At 39.5% G+C, this 25,910-nt stretch overlaps 1 protein-coding gene across 7 annotated transcripts in view; it reads right to left on the reverse strand.

Annotated features, from left to right (window-relative positions):
• PAM (peptidylglycine alpha-amidating monooxygenase) overlaps positions 1-25,910 on the reverse strand; it is a 125,859-nt gene that overhangs the window by 50,384 nt on the left and 49,565 nt on the right. For all 7 annotated transcript variants that reach the window (XM_079995399.1, XM_079995398.1, XM_079995400.1 and 4 more), the window contains exons 4-9: positions 22,129-22,186; positions 14,119-14,206; positions 8,752-8,837; positions 7,842-7,925; positions 2,881-2,929; positions 567-634 (exon numbers count right to left, since the gene is read on the reverse strand). In XM_079995399.1, coding sequence (XP_079851525.1) covers positions 567-634; positions 2,881-2,929; positions 7,842-7,925; positions 8,752-8,837; positions 14,119-14,206; positions 22,129-22,186 — 433 coding nt within the window. The remainder of the gene's footprint in view (positions 1-566; positions 635-2,880; positions 2,930-7,841; positions 7,926-8,751; positions 8,838-14,118; positions 14,207-22,128; positions 22,187-25,910) is intronic.

Here is a 25,910-nt window from a genome sequence, read left to right on the forward strand (position 1 = left end):
GAGTAGTTGAAAAAAAGATGTTCCAAGCTGTTATTCATTTGCTATATTAAAATGCTGATCATGTTTCAGTAATAATTAAAGATGCATGTTACGCCATCTTGGAACAGCTTTATCACATGCACAAACAACACATACAAAAAGTATTCAAGCAAAAACTTCCATCAGCAATATACATTCCAGGACACATTAAATTCAGAAACAAAAACAGAAATATATATTTATCTAAATATTGAAACATGCAGTTCCTCTATACACACTTCATTTCAAACTTTGGAAAAAGTAGACTTACTACTGGTTTAAAAGGAGTTTGTGCTTAATAAAAATCAAAAGAAATGCTTTCAAAATTTATTAGTCTAAATGAATTGATATCTGTTTTTCTAAATTGTACTGCTGGTGTGTCTAATAATAAAATATGTTTATAATATGCTACATATTGAAATGGATATATAAGTTACATTACTACTTCCAGTATTAATCAAAGGTTTTATAACACATTTCCTAGGAAATTATATCCTACAGTGAAAGTGTTGCACATATTAGTGGGAGGAGGGAGTTGTTGTAATCACCTTTCTCCCCTGGTGGTATAACAGTATCCATGGACATCATAAGATACATGCCAGCAATCATAGGCTGCCTTAAAAAAAGAAAGTGGGGTGGGAAGGAGAGAGAAATTCAAATCAAATACATTGAATCACTTATTATATGGCTCCTTCTAAAATAAAATAGCTGAACTGAAACAGCACTTTTCGAATTCAAATACACACACACACACACACACACACACACACCATGCAGATTAAAGGTAAAGGTACCCCTGCCCGTACGGGCCAGTCTTGACAGACTCTGGGGTTGTGCGCCCATCTCACTTAAGAGGCCAGGGGCCAGCGCTGTCCGGAGACACTTCCGGGTCACGTGGCCAGCGTGACATCGCTGCTCTGGCCAGAGCCAGAGCCAGAGCCAGAGCCGCACACGGAAACGCCGTTTACCTTCCCGCTGGTAAGCGGTCCCTATTTATCTACTTGCACCCGGAGGTGCTTTCGAACTGCTAGGTTGGCAGGCGCTGGGACCGAGCAGCGGGAGCGCACCCCGCCGCAGGGATTCGAACCGCCGACCTTTCGATCGGCAAGCCCTAGGCGCTGAGGCTTTAACCCACAGCGCCACCTGCGTCCCACCATGCAGATTAGTAGAATACTAAATATTTATCCATTGTATGGAGACTTATATAGAGCTTTTCTTACAATCATGCATAATATAAATTATGTTAAATAAAAGAAATGTTACAGTGAGACAGTGGTTTTCATACAGTGTGCCATGGCATCCTGGGGTGCCTTGAATGATAGTTAAGGACGCTGTGGGCAACACTGGCCTCTGTCCCTCTTTCCATCCCTCCCTCCTCTGATGCCCTCTCACATCTCTGCCCCCCAAAGACTTCTGTGGCTGTTTGTTGCAGCAGCCCTGGCTACAAGCTCCCTAGGTGAATGGTGTCTCTGGGGCTGGCCAGCAGGTGCTGGTTGCCAGGAGCTGTGGTGGCCTTGGAGTAAGCAAGAAAGTGAGGGAGCCCAGCCAGCCAGCCAGCCCACCAGCCTGTTGGGAGTGGATGGACAAGTAGGAGTCCAGGAAGGTCAGGGTGGCGGCACAGAGACTAGGGGTGGCGGCAGCTGCTGCCTGGAGGACTCCCACGGGGAGGGGTGAGGAAAGGAGACTGAGGGAATACTCCACAAGGGAGGGTGTTCAAAAAGGGGCTGCTGGCTCTGCAGGCAAGCGGTGGCATAACTAGGCTTCTGACCCCACAGGGGAGCCACAGAAAAAATGTAGTTGGTCAACGGAGCTGTAGACTCAAAAAGGTTGAAAACCTCTGCACTAAGAGATGTTGCACAGAAAAACAGACATAGTCACTCCTGTTTCTCCTTTAGCGTGCAAAATGTGGATCTCCAAAACTTTGAAAGGGTGAGATGCAACATTTTTGATGCTGATTGGGCACATCCCCAACAATTGAAAAGCTTATCTTTTTAAAAAGATCTTAAATATGACCACACATTTATAATCTGTTTTAGCTCCAAGCTTCTTTCTCAGTACCCATCTACAGGTATGTGGAGGGCTGCTTCACAGATTTTTCTGGGGGGGGGGGTGGAGAAAGATCTCAAAAAGGCACTAGTGAGAGGGCTCAGTGCATACCAGAGGGAAAGGTTTCAGCTGATTCTTCACCAAAGCTATTGCAGTTCCACCCTTGGTTGAATGCATGATTCAGGTCAGAGTGATCCTTTGAGTAGTTGAAGTAATCAGTTGGGCAAAGGAGATGAGATGAGCACATAAAAGGTTCATATGATGTGAAATTTAGTGGGGGGAAGGAAAGGGAAGCAAGCTAACTTTCAACTTCAAAGAAATTGGGATCTGAGGAATGAAATAAACAACACCAGTATGAAGTTGGGTTTGTCAAGGGAAAAACAGAGATGAATAGATCCAAACATTTAAAAATCAAATATGAAGAGGAAAAAAGGAGTGATATACAAAACTTTCTGGAAATATTCTGGGCAGCTACACATTATATATGAAACATTTGATTTACCAAGACATGAAAGTCAACTAGTTGTTTATCTCACTTAGTCCAACTTGCCTTTTCTCAATTTTAAGAATCGAATATATTCTGAAGTATATGTGATTATGTTAATTAGTCTCTTTAAGCGCGCACACACACACACACACACACACACACACACACACACACTCAAACCCCTAAACAATATGCTTCAGCATACACCAGGGTCAACATAAGGTTTTGTTCTTCTCATAAATTTTCTGACAAAGTTCACATTGATCTCTTCAAAAGAAGATTTTAGGGGGGCGGGGAACTGACATGAAAGATGTTGGAAATATACTTACTTTTGATTAGTCAGATGTAAAGTTACACCAGAACAGTCTTTGTGTTTATCTGCACAAAACATATAAATGGATGTTAAGTAGAAGCATTAGCATTTTTCCAGTTAATACATGAGTGTGATTATTAAATGCTTTCTGCATAACATTTTCTTATTAGACAAGCTATACACATAACAAAGTCACTCTGCTGTGCCAGTGACACATTTGCATCAAATTCTCTTTCAGTGTTGAAATAAAATGAAGAATGCATGTTATATACTGTACTACAGAAGCTTGAAAGTTGGTAATTATATTTTGAAAACCAAATAGGCTTATTATTTTTTGTGATGAAAATCAAGTAATAAATTTTAAGCAGGGAAGCAAAACTAAGACATTAGAAGACATATTTCTTCCTGGTGCAAAATATTTTTATTGCCACAAAGGCCTATATCCAATGCAGTGCTAAGCTAAAGTATATTTGTTCTGCTGGCAAAAACGTTTTGCATCAGCTGGAACACTGTTGCGCAAGAGAGCACTTAAGTTGGTTGCTGGTAACTTTGATCTGCTGAGCAAACAGGTTTCTGCTAGCACAACAGTTGCAATGGATTCCTCTGCTAAGCAACATTAAAACTCACCTGTCTGCTAGCGCAAAAGTCATTGCAACTGGCACGCAAAGAACTCTGGATACAGCCCATAGTGTCTATGTTAGACATTCAAAGCAGCCAACAACAAATGTTGAACATTTTTCTTTTGCATCCAATACTTCTTGTTTTTGGACATTACTACTGTATAACAGGTCAGTAGTTTTCTGCTAAATAAATAAATCATCTAGCCCAATGGTTCCAAGTTTGCTAAGTACTGTGGACCCCCTGTTTTTAAATTTCCTTTCTCATTTCATATTGAATGCTGAAAGATGTTTCACCCAACACTGGGAGAGTTGTGAGGTGACTTGGGGGAAAGTACAGGGAAACATATCAGGAGGGAAGATGAATCACTAAGGAGTTTCATTCACTACAGAGATATGTGGAAAAGCAGTGCTCTTAAAAAAAAAACACAATGTTGAGAACTTTACAATCTCTTGTTCTTTCTCAAATAATCTTGTGGATGGCTTTCATTTTACACCCAGTCAGAGATGTCACACCAACTGTTTGCAATCTGTGGAAGGTAACAAGTGATTGTTTCCCCCCTATTATTCTAGCTGTGTTTCTATTTTATTTTATTTTATTTGTAAGCAGCCTTGAGTCCCTGTCAAGGAAAAAGATGGGGCATAGTCATCATCAACAACAGTAGCAGTAGCAGCAGCAGCAGCAGCAGCAGCAGCAGCAGCAACAACAACAACTTCCAGTTCCAATCAACCATGGATGGTGGTCACCAGAAGCAGCAAATGTCACTAGTCAGAGAAGAAACTTTAGACTGAAGAAGACTTGAATGTCACTTCCTCAGATTCAACATTTTTGTAACTCACTATTGTATATTTCAGCTATTTGTTTTTTTATGTGTCCTTTAGGATATTAGGGCTTTTATGAAATCCACACCCAACCAAACAGGAGGATTTTTCTAAAAATGGGTATACATGCAAAGGAAAAAAGAAAAAATCATGAAGACGTGCTGTACATATTTTTATGTTAAATGAAATGCAAAGAGCTACTTGTGTTTATATACATAGCAGAATTACTGAGAACTAACAAATATGGCAAAGTTGAAGCTGAATGCAGAAAATATTTGCTTGAACAACTGTTTCAACCCATTTGGGGCAGACTCATTTCGCTCAAAATAGGGTCAAGCAGTTTCTACTTTATTCAAAGTCATTAGACTCCTATGCTGTAGCATTCAGGGCAAGTGGGCTAGTATGGCTGCCTTTATATCTGGAGTTACTAAAAAGCACTCTATGAATAAGCTAGACATCACAAGCAAAAATTCAAGGAAAATTGTGCTCTCTCTAAACTCACACATCATTGTGAACTTCAGAAAATTTGCTTGCTGTGCTAAAGCAAAAGCAAAATCTGGGCTAGGCTTCAGCCTTGCATATGAGATCAACTGCCATGTCTTTCATTTTTGCGAACACCACAGTTGTCCCTGTGTTAAATATTTATGATGTATCAACAAGAACCCCCTTTCACACTGGCAGAATCTCCCAACGTAAGGGCCTACTTTTCATCACTTTAGACACCCACTTCCCAAAATGGTCATGTCTAACGAGCTCTCTACTCAGCAGGTTTGATAAGCTGGAAGAAATGGGATCATAACATTTGCTTTTTTTGGCAAGTGCTGCATCAGCTAAGCAGATTGCAAAGACACAATGCAATCCTTACATCCCATCTTAAAAATCATCTTCCCTATTTGCCACTCAGCCTAGGATAATTCCTTTGATTTTGCATTTCAGCTAGAGAGCAAGTACACATTGCTCCAGGACAAATAAATTATTAGCTTCCATTTGCCCTGTAGCAATGAGAGGAAAATGCATTCATCCCACCTCAGAAGGAGGTTTCTTTCAAAGCTGATTTTCTATGCAGAGCTTCCAACAGAGATCAAACAAGAAGCTGTGCTTACTAGTGTGGTTTAATAGCACTTCTGGATTGCAGAGTGTATATAGCAAAATCCACTGTGATATGCATATCAGCTTCTAATTCTTTGATCAGTGAGAAAAATAAATGGTAACTGCCACTCAGAAGATACATTAAAAGGTTTACGAAGTGGAAATACCCTAAGATAAGGCTTATTGTTCCAGGAGTATAGCTCAAAAATATGGAAGCATGAAACACAAAGTTTCCACTTTTGCCTAGTTTGTAAAGTAGTACAAATGAAAATTACTATAAATTTGTCCAGCGTTAAGAAATATAATCAAATAATTTTGAAACTAGGGAATATGATTGCTATGATTGAAATGCAGTGCAAGTACTTGCATAAATTCTCTTAAGTATATTTTACAACTATGAAAATGAAAGCTGGCTAGATAAAAAAATAATCTTAAACTTTGCATTCCACTACATGAAATGCTATGCAAAAACCATGTGTAGATGAGCATCTTAACTTTTTTTGGAAAAAAGGATGACTATAAAGCCATGAATGTAACTAGAAAATAGAAACTACCAATTTAATATGGTCAAAAGATATCCTTATACAAAATAACATATTCTTTTTTGCAGCTTAATTTTTTTAAACCATTGGAACCAATGTAAGTTATATTAAAAAGACTGATGAACACAAAATAATTTGTTATGCATCAGGAATTTAAATTTTGTCAGATTTCTAGAAAATAGTGTAATTGATGCTGGGTAGGAATATTGCTAAATAGAGCAATAAGGATAATTCCATGAAGACAGCTTGCTGAAATCACTTGCCAGAGAATATTCCCCCCTCCCTTCACTGCTTGTGCACTTGGGGCAGTTCAAAAATAAAGCAATGTATATCTTCCAAACTGGAATTATTATGTTGATTATGGTGGAAGGAAGAAATCTTATGTACTGTAAATGGGATGTAATGCACAAGGTTCACAGACTTTGCAGCAAAGAATAATGGGCCAAGAAACAAAATGTTAAAAGGTTATGCTGTAGCCATGCCAGTGCAAACTTGGCCTTTAGACAGAAGCTTGATGGGGAGAGGGAAATCTACCAAGCTCTATTACAATGCAATTTAACTTCCTTTTGATGGGGGCCTCCACTGGCCAGCAACAGGGTTTGGTAGGTTGCTGCCATTATCAGACAGGGGGCCTTGGAATTCTTAAATCGGAAACTATTTTTACTTGCTAAAAATTAAAAGGTCAGAACACAAGACAAATCGCTAATGAAATGAGTACAAACGGCATGGTGTCACACCTATGAGTTTTACATTAATAAACTGCTGGGAATTTTAATGCACAATATATGCCAAACTCAAGAAACAGCTTCTGCACACTCAAAGAGATGCTGCCATTGACCTACTGGGAACCATGCATACTACCTTCCATAACAGTAAATTCAGAGAAGGAGGAGGTAGTGACAAAGATGTTTACACTATTTGAATTTCCTGATTACATAGTCAGAAATACCACCAATTTCAAATCAGATGACCTCCAAATTATTTAAAATACAGGAGGGTCTGCATTAGAACACACTTAAGCTGCCACTGTTATTGTAACTTGTCTCAATAATTAGCCATTTTCTTACTTTAGTTTTATTTTTTTCACTGGGGTGGGGGGTCACGCTGCTCAACAACCCCTTCCTGCCTCATTCTAACTGCTTAGACCTTCTGCTTTCCACCCCATGCAACTGTTACAACCAAGAGGATGACCCTTCAGCCTGGGAGGAGTAAGGTGATCAGATTTGGCAACTGGCCTAGGGATCAATCCATTTGCTTACCAAGTCTGACTCTTCATCCTAATTGGCAGCAGCGGACAATCTCCAGGCAGTAAGTGCCTTCCTCCACTTCGTGCTAATACTTCTCCTGCCAACGCCTCACCTGGGCCAGCTTTTCATCTTAATTGGCAGGGCCAACAGCAAATACCCAGGCAAGCTGGTGGGGAGGGGCGAATGTGGTCAGCCTGAGAATCTGGATCATGGGGCAATGGGTCCCAGGCTGGTAGTCAGTGCAGCCAGTGGAGCAGGGTGCCTGCTGCTGCTGCAGTCTGTTCTGGATGACGCTCTATAGCTTACCTGGGCTGCCTCTCATCATCCTATAGTTTGCAGCACCATCTGTCTGCAGCCACAAGAATATGGCAGCGTTCAGTGCAAATATATAAATATACATAAGCCCACAACTCACATGCATTTGACTTGTGCACAGCTTTACACACTTAGCAAAAAAACTAATTAAAAAGGGGGTGGAAGGGGCGGGCATCCAAGAAAAAAATACTTTGGCAATCCCAATGCACCCAATGTGTTTGGACTATATATGATTTTGACTTAAGGTGTGATCCCCGGAACATAGACATCATGTAGGTTGCAGGCTTATTATAGTATAGCTAGTACACATATAATCTCATTAACATATCCAAAGACCATACATACCTTTGAATGCACTAACATCTCCATAATGTACTTGGAGTACAAAATATTTGCTGCCCTCTTCTCCTCCCACTTTGAATCCAACACCTTAACATGAAACAAAAAGCAACAAGTGGAAATTCAATAAATTGTATGCTTGTGTATTTTCAATAGTATAGTAAAATAATAACAGTGGGTAATATTTAACTTAAATTGAAATCCCACAATGTTCATATTAAGAACTGAAGTTGACAAGTTATTATCCGTGATAACTTTAAAACAGAGAGAGCACAAGCAACGTTTCTCACATGTATTCTGCTAGGGGAATCATTCCTCAAGTACCCTTCAAGGGATATATAACACTGGAACTGAGAGTTATGCATTCATTCTGGCTATGAAAAGCTAGAAGAGCAAATAGAAGCAGACAGACCAGATATCTCAAGTTTTATGTCTTTCCTTTTCTTTTTTTCTTTTTTTACAACAGTGGCCTAGTTTACTGTTGGTGGGAATATGGAACACAGAACTTTACTTGGTGTAATACAAGATAAAAGAATCATCTTGACAGAATCCTGCTGCAAACCAAATAGATTTCACCAACAATCCATCATTCACAAACCATAAAAGTTTCCTCCGTAATAAGAAGGCAGCAGACAAGTTCGCTGTGGAATTACATTTGTTCAGTTCCATATTAAAAAGGTGGGGAAGCTACCAAAACACGCACAGCCTTTTGCAGTAGTTCACCCAGAGGAACAACACCATTCTTCCCAAGGAAAGTAATAATAACCATGAGTAGAGACATACAGAGCATTGCACTTAAGTCACTACAAGTTAACACACAGACACACACACATTTACGCACACAAAGAAAACATTTTATGTCCATCCTTACTACCACATGCTCATTTGGAATGTCATAGTGTGAAATATCTCATACCTTTTGGTAGTCTTGTTGGTGGTGCATTTCTTGCCCAAGCATACAAAATATTAGATGTGTCCGTGCATGTTCCTCCATCACAGTCCCTGAAACAAACACACAGTGGGAAGTTTTTTTATTTTGGCTTGAGCATCTCTTTCATTTTAGGAACATTAAGCAGTTAACATTATTCTCCTCCACAAACACTACATTCAGGCTGAGAATGCCCTTTGTTATCATGCTTCTCAATGTGTTTTTAACTCCCTCTTCTAAAATTTACACTACCTTTTTGAGCCTGCTGCCTCCAGCATTTTACCAGCACTCATCTCTTTGGCAGTCAATATTTTACTTATTGCATTTACATCCATTAAGGCGGTGTACATGGTTCCATTTTATCTTCACAACCACTATCTAAGGTAGGTTAGCCTGAGAGTTTGTATTCAGCCTAATATTATCCAGGGAGCTTTATGGAATTGGAATCTAGATCTCCTTGGCCCTAGCAGGATATTCCAACCACTATGCCATGCTAACTTACAGGCAAGCACACAGAATCTCCACACATAGCTCTCTCTGTGTGTGCAACCTGCTGCTGTTTGATTAAGGGCTTAGGCAGTACAGTCCAATACTGGTGTTAAAAATGGAATGTAACAGCACATATCAGATGTCCCCCTAAACCAGCCACTATCCTGGCTCCTGCCCAACACGCATAGACAGAGGCTCATACTTGTACATAAAGAAAAGTTATTTATTCAGGGAACTAACAGTATAGGGTCAGCAGCAGACACAGTGCTCAGAAGTCACAATTCAGATGTTCAAGCAATGAAGATGCACCAACAAGTTTCCCTGCACCTCCCACCAGCTTTTAAAGACAAGGCATGGAGTGCTCAATCACAATATTCCCTTGCCTTACAGGAATACCAAGATTGCAAGCATGCACTCCATGAGTATGTGAGCTTCCACCTGTGAAGGTGGCATTTAATTCTAGGTGACAAGGCTACACTCTTCTGTTCAGTCGCTGCTGCCTCTGTTTCAGCCTCTTCCTCAGCTGATCAAAGCCCTTCCCAACCTGTATTGAGGCTCTTTGCTCTTCAGGAAGGTTGGAGGGGAGAGCTAGCAACCCTGATCCCCTTCCAAAGGGACTGAAGCTGTGGTGGGAAGGGGAGATCCCTCCTTCTCCAACTCAGGTTCCCACCATTCAGTCCTGTCCTCCTCCTGAGTCCTAGTCTACCACCCCATGTCGAACGACGATGCTGAGGGCTCTGTTCAGGAGCTCCCATACAAATGAGCACCTACTGTGGGTGGAATAGTTTCTCGGGTAGCTGAATGTTAAAATCTGCTGCAAACATGAAATTCCCTGGCTTAGAATTTTGTCGTCCTGAAATTTTGTGCCCATCCACGGGGACTCGAGAACCATTACAGTGGTTTTTGCACAGAAAATGGTCCTGGGAGCTTGTGTCTTAATTTAGATTTCAAAAGTCACCCGCAGAAGAAAAGAAACAAAGAAAAACCCTTAGAGACCCTGTATTTTGACTTGAAGACTATGCAGGATTTATTATAATATGATATATGTTCCTGTATTCAAGTATAATTCTTAATATTTAAACTAATCCCCACACTATGAAATATCTATCATTCCATGTGACATTTGCATCAACTATTCTCTTCTTCATATATACCATGGCATAATGAGCATGGTTGAAGATCTATTTTTGACACCACAAGAATTTAGCCCTTAGAATCACAAGGTTAATTAGACTGAACATTGCTTCTTCCCACTAGAAAAAGCTTGGCATTTCCCCTTGGGCTGACCATACAGATGATAACCTTGATTTTATCTCTTTTCAGAAAGTAATAAATACATTCTTAGTTAGTAGGGGAAAGAGACTTAACTTTTTCAGCTATGTCAGTAGCTGCTTCCAATATATTTATAGTGAAGTTCTTTGGAAAGAAATTTCCAAAATGAGTTACAATGCTATGCCTCCAAATAATGAAAGTAATTAACTTCTGTTCTAGCAATTCAATTTTAAAAATAAAAAAAAACCTATCCACATGCAACATAGGAAGCGATTTTATACCAAGTCAAATCATTGGTTTATCAGGTTTAGTATTATCTAAATCACAGTTAACCAACCAAACTGGATAATCCCCATAGGATAAACCATGTTGTCATCAGAAGTATTTTGAACCCTACATAATGCTGCCAGTCACAGTGGGCTCACTTATACCATGCCCTGTCTGCCAAGAGAGAGATAATGGTAGGATTTTCCTTTAATGAGCTTTAGTTAAACAGAGTGAGTTTTTTGGGGGAGCACATCACCCCGCTACTATTTCAGCTTCAATAGCTGTTGGTGCATTTCTGGTCCTAATCTGAAGTGTTTTCCATTGCAACATATCCCACTCGCCTTGGTTTTCATGTCAAAATAAAGGAGTGATATAAAGGCAAGAAAATAAATAAATATTTCAACGACATTGGAAGACCTATAAGCCTTAGGATCTGTGTAAAAGGGCCATCTCCTCCCATAGGTCCTGCCCTGCTACTACTCCTCCATCAGAAGCAGCTGAGATGCAGAAGTAGAATTTTCTTTGATATAGAGTGTCTAATAGAAATCTATTCAACATTGACATTTGTATGCAATTTCCCCCATACACATTTTTACACATCATGTTTCTCTCTCTCTCTCTCTCTCTCTCTCTCTCTCGCTCTCTCTGTGTGTGTGTGTGTGTGTGTGTGTGTGTATGAATGAGAAAGTGTGAATTAGGTAGAGTTGCATTTAAATGAGATTCAGTAATCACAGTCATTCATCAAATGTGTTTTTATTTTTCCACATAGGTAGAATGTCTAGCAGAACTACTATAGCTCCTTTTTCACGCTTTTTCTTAGGAACATTCACAACAAACTAAAAAAGAAGCAGCACATTTTGGATCTCAATTTAACAGCAACAGACCTCCACAGATAAAATGGAAGGAGAAAACCTATCTGCAATGTCAAGGAAATGTTGAAGATGCTACTTTCCTAATGTCATTTACAATAAGGAATAGAGTTCTTCATTAATAAAATGCAGTTATTTCCTCGTCCCCACACTGTTCCAGTCATGTTTGGGTGAAGGAATCACATTAGATAAATAGATCAGCTGGAAAGCTCATCTCAGAGATACTGTCCCATGGTACAGTAGACACGGACACAGTTATGTTCACCATAAAGTCTTTCATTCAAATGCTTTTGGAAAGTTTGGGGATCCAGCCATGTGGAAGAATCAACTTTACACTTCAGTAGTGTATGAAACAGACTTTAGTCTTTAAAATCAGAGAGATTAAAGCTGTAATCCTGATTCAATTTACCTGGGAGCAAGTCTCATTGATTTCAACAGGGCTTACTACTGAGTAGATATGGATAGGATTGTATAAGTCTCCCCTTTTGTTTAGAGCAGATGCTTTCAAACTGTGAAGCAGACCGATCTTTGTATTCTGGGACTGAACAAAATGAATTTTAGTAATTTCATAGTGGTTTCCAGAGTGCTACCAGTAGTTGCTAGCATGACTATAAATGTCTGGTGTCCACTGGGGCAAAAGAGTGCACTATGTGAGAAGGGAAAACTTGGCATAACCTTGGTGTAGTAGAAAACACATGGAGTGTGAAGGCAAGAGATAGGGAAGGGAAAGAGGTGGGGTGATTGCAACTGGCAAAAACTAATAGTAATTGTGAAGCCCATGAATGTCACAGTTTTCTACTGTGAATTAACAATGCAGCCTGTTCACTCCTGCTTCACCTCCTCCTTTTCTGCAAGCAGGTAAAAACAAACCAGGATGTCTGAATTTAGCTTGGCTTCCCATGATGTGCAAACCTGGCATCCTGGTTTGTTGCTCCCAGCAAGCCAGGTTCATAAGCCAGGGTTAGAAGTTAGCTTTGAGAGCACAAACCAGGATGCTGGGTTCATATGCCACCCTCCTAGATAACTTGCTCACAGATATGGGCTGTGCACACAAGGATTCTTCTCTTACAATAAGCCAGGAATCCAAGCTTTCCATGATGTGCAAATCATACAACCTCTATGCTGCAAATAAACCTATATGGAGGAAATAAACCTGTGAAACGGACAAAGCAAAAATCAAGGCTATGCGTAAACTTACTGGTAAACTGGTAAACTTACCTATCCCAGTACGTTTCCGAGCACAATTCAAAGTGCTGGTGTTGACCTTTAAAGCCCTAAACGGCCTCGGTCCAGTATACCTGAAGGAGTGTCTCCACCCCCATCGTTCTGCCCGGATGCTGAGGTCCAGCGCCGAGGGTCTTCTGGCGGTTCCCTCATTGTGAGAAGCAAAGCTACAGGGAACCAGGCAGAGGGCCTTCTCGGTAGTGGCGCCTGCCCTGTGGAACGCCCTCCCATCAGATGTCAAAGCGATAAATAACTACCTGACATTCAGAAGACATCTTAAGGCAGCCCTGTTCAGGGAAGTTTTTAATCTGTGATATTTTAGTGTATTTTTGGTTTCTATGGAAGCCGCCCAGAGTGGCTGGGGAAACCCAGCCAGATGGGCGGGGTACAAATAATAAATTATTATTATTATTATTATTATTATTATTATTATTATTATTTACAAAATAGTAGGATTGTGTAAGATTGTGTAAGAATATTTAAATGAGCACATGGATTCCAGTATAAAATTCAATTAAACATGAACTATTTTTCAGTAATAGATGAACAGAACACCTTTCCAATTTCATAACTCTTTGGGGCCAAGTTAGCATTTCTGGTTACTTGTTTTATAGACTGTCCTTTTCAAATATTAATGGCCCAATCAAAATTTAAAAGGTATTTCAGAGCTGCTTCTGATTTATTAATAGCAACATCTTATTGATGAGTATGAAGACGTAGAAATTTGCAACTTGCTTCCCATTATGAAGCACTGAGGTTACAGTTTTTATTGGGGGCTACAACCTTTCATCAGTTTGAACAGTAAATCAATCAACTAAGTTTTAGTGAATGAATCCATAGGGGAAAATTTAAAATGTGTGAGGACAAATCGCAATCAACATCAGCTTTACTATGGCTGTTTTTACTCTAGTGTACTACAGTAATATGTGTGGGGAGGAACCAAATGGGCATCCCTCTAAGCAAAGACTGGTAGTTTTGCTTTTTTAATTATACATTTTCATGTTTCCTTCAATTTATCAAAGAAGTCACAGATCAACTAGGCCTGGTTTGATACATCTATTGATTAAAATCTGCAACCCAAATTGCAGAAACGACATAATGAACGTTTTTGAAAACACCATACCCACCATGCATTCCTCAAGCCTTCTACACCCCCTCCCAACCACACGTCTTTCCCTCCTGACACAGGTAGGAAATTAAACCAATGCCATGAAAACAACCCTGTGCTCCTTACCAGTAATCTTCATCTGAAGATGGATTGTTGCATCCAAAGAGCAGCATATGATGGACAGTGTCCATGCTAGCATGAGGTTTGAAGTCAACTGAAAGACAAAAGTGATACTTACGTATGTCATAGAATCATAGAATCATAGAGTTGGAAGAGACCACAAGGGCCATCGAGTCCAACTCCCTGCCAAGCAGGAAACACCATCAGAGCACTCCTGACATATGGTTGTCAAGCCTCTGCTTAAAGACCTCCAAAGGAGGAGACTCCACCACACTCCTTGGCAGCAAATTCCACTGCCGAACAGCTCTTACTGTCAGGAAGTTCTTCCTAATGTTTAGGTGGAATCTTTTTTCTTGTAGTTTGGAATCATTGCTCCGTGTCCGCTTCTCTGGAGCAGCAGAAAACAACCTTTCTCCCTCCTCTATGTGACATCCTTTTATATATTTGAACATGGCTATCATATCACCCCTTAACCTCCTCTTCTCCAGGCTAAACATGCCCAGCTCCCTTAGCCGTTCTTCATAAGGCATCGTTTCCAGGCCTTTGACCATTTTGGTTGCCCTCCTCTGGACACGTTCCAGTTTGTCAGTGTCCTTCTTGAACTGTGGTGCCCAGAACTGGACACAGTACTCCAGGTGAGGTCTGACCAGAGCAGAATACAGTGGCACTATTACTTCCCTTGATCTAGATGCAATACTCCTATTGATGCAGCCCAGAATGTCTTTTTTCTCAGTACATTTTATGGTTCTACATTAAGTTGCACGAGGACACTTATTTGTTCTCTTTCACTCATACAACAGCAAATGGAGATACACTATGGGATGCTGCGCTCATTATAACGACACAGCAGGAATAGAAATCAAAAATCGCAGCAAGGATGAAGTGCTAATATCTCAAGTTGTGTTTCAGCTCTCTCAATTTTACTTCTAAAGCAGGCAAATATGCCTTATTGGCCATGATACTTTAAAAAAAAAATTGTTTAAGTTTTTCTTATGCTTTTGTTACACACTAATTAAGATGTACATTTTAAAGAAATCATTACTGTTTTTCATTGCAGGTAAAATATACAACTATGATAACATACCAGAATACCCTACTCAAGTTCCTCCTCTCCAAACATTCACTGCTCCAAGAGATGGCAGTACTCATATGCAATTCTCATATAAAAGTAACTTTTCAGTAATGAGGCAAAAAGATCATTATATCAAAATAATATTTCAAAGGCAAAAAGGAAGCTAGTAAGTCTAATAATGATTCCAAATTCTAAATGGAAATATATTGGGATTGAGGAGATTAACATCATTTTCTTTCTCTCTGTGTGTGTGTTTTATAAAAGCAAACAAAATTTTAATGAACTTATCGATTTTAGAAACACCATGTAAGGCTCTGAGTTTGTGTGCAAGCATTTCCTTATAAGCTATGTACCAAACATTTTGATAAGAAAAAGTAATTGAAACACCATGCATATCCTTCCATTATTTGGGGATTGTGAAGTACGCTGCCATTAATAAATGTCCAATTAAGGCCTTTTGGGGGGTCTCCACTTACCATATTTTTTGCTCTATAGGACTCACTTTTTCCCTCCTAAAAAGTAAGGGGAAATGTGTGTGCGTCTTATGGAGCGAATGCAGGCTGCACAGCTATCCCAGAAGCCAGAACAGAAAGAGGGATCGCTGCTTTCACTGCACAGCGATCCCTCTTGCTGTTCTGGCTTCTGAGATTCAGAATATTTTTTTACTTGTTTTCCTCCTCCAAAAACTAGGTGCGTCTTGTGGCCTGGTGCATCTTATAGAGCGAAAAATATGGTACGTCTTTATTCTAATATAAAAAGAAATTTAGGAGAGAGAGTTGTGAGGTCCTGTCCAGGGACTGTTTAATAATTTTCTGGATCTTACTAAACAATGAATTAGTAAGATTTTCTGGATCTTACTAAACAATGAAGTCCAAAAATGTAGATTAATGTGTACATTTAACCAATAATTAAATATAAAAGGGGAATAAGAAATACACAAAGACATTTTAATGACTACTGTAAACAACATAACTCCAAGGAATATGTTTTTAGTTTCTACTGTAGATGAAACTCAAGTCTCACAGATGATCCTCCAACCCAAAAAAAGAGAGGAAAGAAGAGGGGAGGAGTACATTTGAAGGTGGTAAACAAGAGTAGCTTTATCAATAGTTTTACTCTTCAGTGACAGAGAGCATTTTAAGTTTCTTTAACTAGGAAGCAGCAGGGCAGATTCTTGAGGTGTATCATTTTAATTCTAATGGCACAGTAGGAGCAGGACCACAGGAGATCTGGTACTTTACAATTGCGCCCCCGGTTTTGCATTTTGAAGTTTAACAGAACAAAGGAATATTCCAGGGGTGGGGGGAAGAAAAGAGATGAATACATTAATAGGGTAGACTCAATTCTACGATGACAGCTGGAGTTTTACAATCCACTGAAGATGCTACAAAATCATTTTCCAATTGCTCTCACTAACTGTGATGTTTACTGACAGCACTATAAGACCAAAAGACTTCAAAGGGTGGCAAAGAATGTTAAATATTAAAATGTATTTCATCCACAAGAGAAATTATATATTAGCATTATGTGCAAGGACAATGTTGAGCCACTCCTGTCATAGGCTCCCTCAACTTTAGATTAGTCCATTACAGGGATACATTTGTATTCCCACTGCCTTTTAAAAGACCATCTTCCAGACAGTATAATTTGATGGATTATTTTAATACAAGTCAGATTTTCGGGGTGACCGGGGGGCTGCCAGCAGGGGTGGGGGAATAGGCAAGGAAAGTCCCAAGGTACAAGTGAAACTCTCACATACCGCTGGATTTCACCCTATATGTATTTATTTATCAGTGTTCTACATATCTCCCGATGTAGTGAAATATAATGTGACTAATTCGGTGTCCTCTTCTACAGAGTTTTTTTTAAAAAAAACAACAACAACCCTCCCTTCATCCCTCTCTCTCTTTCTCTTAAACTACACCCAAACCTACTCACTATTCTAGAAACCACTATACAGTGGTACCTCGGGTTACATATGCTTCAGGTTACAGACGCTTCAGGTTACAGACTCTGCTAACCCAGAAATAGTACTTCAGGTTAAGAACTTTGTTTCAGGATGAGGACAGAAATCGTGCTCCAGTGGCGCAGCAGCGGCAGCAGGAGGCCCCATTAGCTAAAGTGGTGCTTCAGGTTAAGAACAGTTTCAGGTTAAGAACAGACCTCCAGAATGAATTAAGTTCTTAACCCGAGGTACCACTGTACTGGTGAAATTTCATACGCATTTTCTAGCTACTAGGAAAGGAAGCATTGAAAAATTGTGGAAGGGTGGGGTGGAGGAGCTGGAAATTTGGTTTCATATCTTACAGAATAATTGAATTGTAGAGCTGTAGAGTTGGAAGCGATCCCAAGGGTCATCTAGTCCAACACCCTGCAGTGCAGGACCCTCTACTAAAACATCCATGACAGATGGCCATCCAACTCTGCTTAACAACTTCCAATGAAGGAGAGTCCACCACCTTCCAAGGGAGTCCATTTCACAGATGAACAGCTCTTACCGTCAGAAAGTTCTTCCTGATGTTTAGATGGAATCTCCTTTCTTGCAACTTGATGCCACAATGCTTTTTTGCTTTGCCATTAAGATTGGCAAATCTTAAGGCTCACAGTACATTAATAGTTTAGTTATTTGTACACAGGATACAAAATGGGACTCTCTCTCTCTTTCTTTCTTTCTTTCTTTCTCTCTCTGATACACAGTGGAGTAGTAAAAAAAGCTTGTCTACTTCCATCGATAAGGCAAATTCTTTCCAACTATTGTTCATTTATTTGAGTCCTATTTTTCTGCAAATCACACACTGCAGATCAGGCAACTTGAATCATTTTCACAAGTTACAAAATTGACCATATATCATTAGCCACCAAAGGCATAAATGTATAAACACTTACTAACTTAGATGGGTTTTCCTCAAAAGGTAGTATCACCAAGCAATAAAGATTTCTATTGTAACAATCCTGCAGCTATGGAGTCAAGTAAAGCAATAAAAATGCAATATATCATCAAATTATTTCCATCCTCTTTTCAGATTATAATAGGTCCTATCTTGTTTGTATGAAACTGTTTGACAAATGGTGGCTTACCATCAGTCAGTAAGGGGGGGAAACCACATTTATTTACTGGTTGGCCATATGCGTGAAAATAAGGGAAGGAGAATGACAGATAAATTTCCTGGCTGAGTGGCTTGCTGTCAGACACAATTCTTCTAAGTGTCGGTAGTATACCCTTTAGCTATCAGCAGAGTTCAATAGTAAAGAGCAGATTGTATCAAACCCTGCACAATACAGCAAATACTTCTCTTGCTTTGCTATTTGCCCATATAATCAAACATTTAAAAGACTAGATGGGAAAATATTAATTTTTCAGAAGCACAAAAGGGGGGGACGACACTTATATCTCCCCGCTGCTCACCTCTATATATTTTACACATATTCAGTCTCACTGTGCAGCAGAAAAACTTTGAGGGGAAAGGTCAAATACTGTATTATGCTTTTTTAAAAAAATCCTACCAAGGAGCATACTATTGCTAGTTAGATGTATGGCTATCTTCCAAGCTTGGAATGGACAGTATTACACATCTAATAAAATGGGCTCTAAGTGAAAGGCTATACACTGGACAATCAGATGCTAGACATATCTTGTTACGATTAGCAACTACATTTATTTCATTAGTAAGTATGTGAAGTTACAGCCTACCCGTAGCAACCAACAAAATGCATCTGGTTAGCAAAATGTACAGACAAAATCCAATGTCGTACAAGTGGGACTTCAGCTTGTACAATGGGACTTCCTCATCAACCCCACACACTTCATAGGGGGAGCGAAGGGAAAGATAGAAAAAGAGAGCCATGTTGGACCAGAGGTTCCTTCCAGTGGCAGGATGTGACTATTGGATGTTACACACTGGATTCAAAACATGTTGGAGATACCCAATTTCAATGGCACATACTGGCGTTCTGGTGCATCCTTTGTGTACTTTTATTTCAGTTTTTGCTTTGCTGGGAAATCACCTTCTCTTTAGATAACTTTTCATGTCTATTTGTCACACTAATAAAGTAATACCTTCTAAGGTTATGTAATATATTCTAAGGTTAACCAGAAAGTTTGATATCTTATACACCACTCAAAAGACTTCTGCATTCACATGCTCAAAGCTTAATGCCTGCTTATGTGAGGAAAGTCTACTACTTTAACTTTAGTCCAGCTCAGTTTACCTCTGATGAGACATTTCTGGACAGAAGCAATTATACATTATGATTCAACAAGCATGAAGGCATTTAAAATAGTTTCTTCTACAGTATTTTAAAATTATATTAATAAGCAACATACATCTAACCTGATCATAAATACATTCACTGAGAAATAAATCCCATTAATTTTAACAGGCTTACTTTTTACTAAGTGTGCTTTGGATTCTAAAACTAGTCATTTAAAAATAATAATGAATGCCTTAAAAACCACAGGGTTATTTGGAAGAGATTGTGAGCTGCAACACCGAAGGGCCTATTCTACTGTAGCTTCTGGTTTGGACCAGGTGGCATGAAAAATATAGAGAGTCCCACCATTGTACAATCTGAAATTTCTTACTGCCAGCATTCTCTATATATTTGCAAGTAACTATTTACTATGATATGAACGTTTTGTATTTTTCTTTTCTCTCTAAATTCTTCAGTAATTTTAATTTGTAATGTTCAGATAGTGCACCGCTTACAAAAGATGTTAAGAACAGTAGTTGTCCTCAAGGAACCATTTGCTTAGCCCTAACTAGATCTTAATAGGAGTGTTTCCAGCCTATAAATAACCCCAAAGAACAATACTGTACAATGTATTTCATGCCGATTTTGTCTTTATAAATAGCAGTTCACAGAACAGTAGACATATCATAAATTAAACACAATATATACCCGAAAGAATAATTGCTGCAGTGTTTTAATTAACAGAAACTCTAAACACACAATTGCTTAAATACTTGGATGGAATAAATTATCTTACAAGATCCAAGTAATAATAAAAAAAATCAACTGGTGCAGAAGTCCCAAATTATGTGCTATGAGAGAACTGCTTCTGTGTCATGAAAATAATGATTAAAATCAGATCATTAAAGGCTCCCAGGGGCCCAAAGCAGCCACCCACAGCTGCTACTCACTATATCTCTAAATAAAATAATACTCTGAAATTCCGTCCTTCCAACTGGAAATAGAATTGCTAATTCTGCCCCATATCTGCATCAATCATGATTGGATAATATTAAATCATCCCTAATACAAGACACAGGAAAACTACCTATACTCACAAGAAACTGCCTATTATTATTATTATTATTATTATTATTATTATACCACCCTATACCTGGGGGGAAGTCCTCAGGGGTTTACATGAGCCGAAAGGAAGTAGTTTTGGATACAAGCATAATCCCAAAATCAATTCTGCAAAGGTGGTAGCCCTAGCATAAACTACAGCTCCAAGGAACTGCTGGGATTTGCCATACTGATGTGTTCAGCAGCACCTTGGACAAGGACAAGAAGAAGAGGCAGATTTTCTCCTCTTATTTCACAGACAATGCACTGCATGTTGGCCAATATAGGTGAGGCTCTTAAATAAAAAGGGAAAAGTTTGGGAAGGGGATTTGAGTGTTGGACAAGGGAAGGGCTGGAAATTCTTAAATCAAAGCCAGAAAATAATTCGGGACCTTTTATAGCCTGCCTATTCCTTGCAGTGAGCTTCATGAGCCTCAAAGGTAATTTCCAGGTGCATGCTCACTACATTTTGCTGGCATCTCTAATTTTCTTTAATCCTTCAGTGTCTTACTATGGGAACTCAAACTGAACCTTTGATTTACAAAGCATAAATTCTAAAGGCTGCCTATGACCTAAATTACGCTCTTCAGAGCCCCCAAACCAGAACACAGTAATATAATTACTAAATATCACACCAAATAAAGATGTCCCCAAATCATGTCGGCTGAAAGTAGAGATGTCATGTCCTTTGAAAATTGCACTCTCCTTACCTTAACTCAGCCTTTTCCAACCTGGTGTCCTCCAGATGTTTTGGGACTACAAAGACTATGATCTCTACCTAATGATCATGCTGGCTGGGGCTCATGGGAGATGTAGTCCCCAAGTTCTAGGGGGCACCAGGGTGGGCAAGGCTGCCTTAAGCCAATGGCAATACGACAGTGATACAATGATAGTGGTTTCCTAATCGAATTTTCAACACATATGGAAAAAGCCAAACCTTTATCACTCATCAGCTACCTAATACATATACACAGTTAAAATGTGTTAAGAGCTAACTAATCTCGTTGAAAACAAGTGACGATTTTCTAGGTTCCACCCTTTCATTGTAAATTTCCATTCTACTATTTACACTTACTAGTGAAGGTAACCATTGGCAAGCAGAATGGAATAAAAAATGAACATTACGGAGCGAACACACTAAACAGATGGTGCTTACTTCAGTGGCCTACTTACTTAAATTAAACATTGATATAGTGTTGTGGTAGGGCCTGTCATTTGCCTGTCATCTCATCCACGCCTCAACATAAAGCAAGTATATTTTGCAAACAGGTAAGATCTTACTGTACCTAGCGCTTATTGTAAGTGCAAAGAGATTTACAGCCCGTACCAGCAGGTAAATAAACAGCTTGTGCAATGGAGTGGAATTAAGTATCCAGCCACAGACAGAAAGCCAATACTTTACAAATGGGAGCGCTACAGCCCAGCTGCCAGAGGCATCTACATGAAGCTTCTTAAGTACTATTACTCACGAGTCTCTCCAGATACAGTTTGTTATCCCCACCTTAAGTGGTTCCCTCTAGTTTTGCTTCTGCATTAGACATGATGAATGTATTACAGGAATTCTGATGGGGGGGGAATTAAGCTACAGGGGAAGCAACACAAGCCTTTCACCAATTCTGTTCATGATTTTCTGACACTCAGGTGGTACTCACCTACGTAGGCTTCCTCCTCCACTGGTAAACGGACAGACATGCAAAGGTAGGTATCAGACTGGAATGACACAACAGGGGAAAAGACATCAGGCATATTTCCCCCAAAAAAAGTCAAAATTTGCTAATTTCACAAACAGTTCACCTTCCATATATGTATAAATTTCTGGCAACAGGTGACCTTGAAAACAGCTAAAATAACTTTTAGAGTAGAAGTATGCCTATATGATAAACTAATGATAAACTAGCTATAACATACTTTTTACTTCTATATTAGATCGTATATTAGATAATCAGTATTTCTAGAGGGTATGCATTTCTGGCTAGGATAAGAATTTACACAAAGCAAACCAACTATATTAATCAGAAAATAGCTAAAATAGGTAAGCTGAGTCCTCAACGCTCTTCTACATATTGTTCTTTGATACCAGGAGCACATTGGTGAGTCAGCTACTGAGGAATTAATACACACACTCGACAACAGCTTCCAGGCTAAGAGACAAATGTACAGCCTGCAGTAGTCATTTTGTGCTATAGCTGTACTCTGGGGCTATTGCAATGGAACACAGGAACTGTATCCTCTAGTGGCAAGCAAATCAAGGATACTATACAGCACATTCTGATATTATTGTGTGGGCTGCTGGGGACAGGGGGCAGCAGAGAAGTACATTAAAAGTGACTAATTAACAAGGAAGTTCCTCGTGTAAGCATTTCCCTGGAAATGAACGGGAGCAAGACAAAGCCATTCTGGATTTTGCCCCAAATGCACTTCTAAGCCCTTGCTAAACCTCTCTACAGATATGCACTTGGATAATACCGGGGGGGGGGGGCGGGGGGAATAATCAAATCAATATTACTTCAAGGTAGAGGACATATTCCCAAGTCACACATCCTCCCCATACCATACTCTTGTTCTCATACAATATTAAACATAATTAAGTAGTTCACTCTGGGTATTGAGAATACCAAGAATGGAAATCCATAACTGTGTCTGTATGCTCCTCACTTCAATTAACATTAATGAAAGTTAATCAAGAGAATGTTTCCCTTAGAAGTAAGCAATGGAAAGTCGGCTAAGACACACATTTGTAATCGTCTTCAGCGCAAATTGGAACATGACAACCCTGTACAGACATCAGTTACTTCACAAGTCCCAGCAGTCACACAATGCCGTGAAATGCAAGATGTGTAGGGCCAGCATGACCCACGTTTTACAAGTGCCTGTGCTAATTTCGTGGCTGCAAGTTGCTACTGTTTCAAAAGCCAAAGCTTTTTAAGAGACAATGGAGCTGAAGTCCATAATTCAAATGCCTTTTTTTTTAAGAAGACACAAAATAATTGAATTCCAGCCATATGTATTTAGCCTTCCAAATTTTTGCAGAAATATTAAACATGAAGCAAGACAACTGTTTGTGTAGGTCATCCTATATACAATACAAGGCATTTGTAACTGAGGAACTATATATGTGAAAGAGAATAAATCAGAGAAAATTTTCCCTTAAACCTTTGGCCCTCCAGATGTTGCTAAACTGTAATTCCCTTCATCTGTGCTTGCTAAGGCTGGTGGGAGTTGTAGCTCAACAACATGTGGAAGGCCAAAGGATCTCAATGCTTCCCCAAAATGAAGTTCTTATTTGTTCTGCAGGTTTCAGTTCTATATTCTGGTACTTTATTACCACAGCAAGCTTATCTTCTACATATGTTACAACTTGCCTCTTTCCCTTGCACCATAATGTCAAGTCCCTTTCAACTACCCATGGAGTTGAATTAAAAAAGTTATTAATAAAGAATTAATAAAGTTTTGAGGGACGCAGGTGGCGCTGTGGGTTAAAGCCTCAGCGCCTAGGACTTGCCGATCGAAAGGTCGGCGGTTCGAATCCCTGCGGCGGGGTGCACTCCCGCTGCTCGGTCCCAGCGCCTGCCAACCTAGCAGTTCGAAAGCACCTCTGGGTGCAAGTAGATAAATAGGGACCGCTTATCAGCGGGAAGGTAAACGGCGTTTCCGTGTGCGGCTCTGGCTCGCCAGAGCAGCGATGTCACGCTGGCCACGTGACCCGGAAGTGTCTCCGGACAGCGCTGGCCCCTGGCCTCTTAAGTGAGATGGGCGCACAACCCCAGAGTCTGTCAAGACTGGCCCGTACGGGCAGGGGTACCTTTACCTTTACCTTTAATAAAGTTTTGAACAAAGTGGGAAATGTGCAAGAGTATTATTATTATTATTATTATTATTAGCAGCAGCAGATACACTTGCCATCCCCCCCCCCCAGAAATTTAACATATTAAACAAGTTTCCTAAAATTTCTTTGACGCCAGTGTCAGACAATCTGGATACAATGACAGATCATGGTTCATTGTTATGAGACCAATCACAGTGAGCTCAGGAACTATAGCCCTCTCCCCCTCTAGTGAGAGTTTTGAAGTCCTGAGGAAGAGTTTGGAAGCTTCTATTTCTGTTTTAAGCTAACCACAGTGAAATGTTATGTCTGAACCCAGACAGACAGTGATAAGTCTTGTGGCTTGTTGAAATAAGCCAACTTTAAACCATAATTTACGAAGTTCCCTTGTTTTCTCTATCTATATTTAGGATTAATCGCAGAGTAGGCAGGGATGGGATGCAACAATAGACAGTCATTAACTGGTAAGTTCCAATCTCTTCTTTGTGACTGCATTGGACGAGGCAAGGAGAAGGAAAAACACACAAACCTTAGGCACATGCGTGTATCTATAACCCAATGTTTATCATTACATTCAAACTGGATCATTGATTAAACAAAAATACACTTATGGTGGACTTGAGATTTGCTTAAATGACTAGCACTAAAATGAAACATATTATATATGCCCTCGAACACCTTGCTGGTCTCCACTGTGCCTCATTTCCAAAGGAAACACAAACCCTAAGTAAGCGCGAGGAAACCTGGAATCTCACACGGCTCAGAGATTGGGGCGGTGTGTAGCACTATTTCCCCCTCAAAAACAAGACATTTAATCAAAAGATTTTAAAATTTCCACTCTCTAGATCTGCAGAGGATTCTGAAGCAAGTTACAAATCCCCAAATAATGGGATAATTTCCTAATAATACAGGGCACTCTAATTCTGCCGACTTCATCACTTCAAAGTAAATAATTCACACAGAGAAATAACTTGAATGACTGTACAAGACCCATTGCTCTTTATCTTTCAAGCTGTCAGTGTTTGATAGTCATCTACACTAATGGCTATACTTCTATTAATAAACAAAAATAGACGAGCACTGAAAATGTCAATTGCTCTGCAATCTTCTGTCATTATTTCATATATTAGTCTGCAAGCAAACATATGCAAGCTCAGACATTAATGGTTTGGCAGCACTTGCAAACACACAAAGTGAACCACCTTATTCTTTAACACACTTGCCTGATGAGTTCCTAAATACTTTCCAAACACTGAAAGAAAATAATGAACTACTTAAATTGCCTTTCTCCTACTTTCATTCCCAAGCATTCTGTGTGAAAGTGTTGTTCATTCATTTCCCCCCATACTATATGCATTAAAACTAATAAAAAGATTAAACCTTTCCAAGTTCAAAGCTTCTGGTCTTCTGGTTGCTTATGCATGTGAAAGCTGATAAATTTGCAATTTTATATTGATCTTTGGTCAATGAGAGGTTACAGGTTTGGGGATAAAGAGGATTAATTTGGGCATGATTTTTGTGGCTTAGCAGAAGTAGGCAGCATTTATCCTGTACAGATTTATCCTGTCACTTAGAGGCTGCAGCCAGTCGAGTCTGCTTTTTTTCATAAGT

The sequence above is a fragment of the Podarcis cretensis genome, assembly GCF_951804945.1.
Source record: "Podarcis cretensis genome assembly, chromosome: 11".
In the NCBI taxonomy this organism is placed as follows: domain Eukaryota; kingdom Metazoa; phylum Chordata; class Lepidosauria; order Squamata; family Lacertidae; genus Podarcis; species Podarcis cretensis.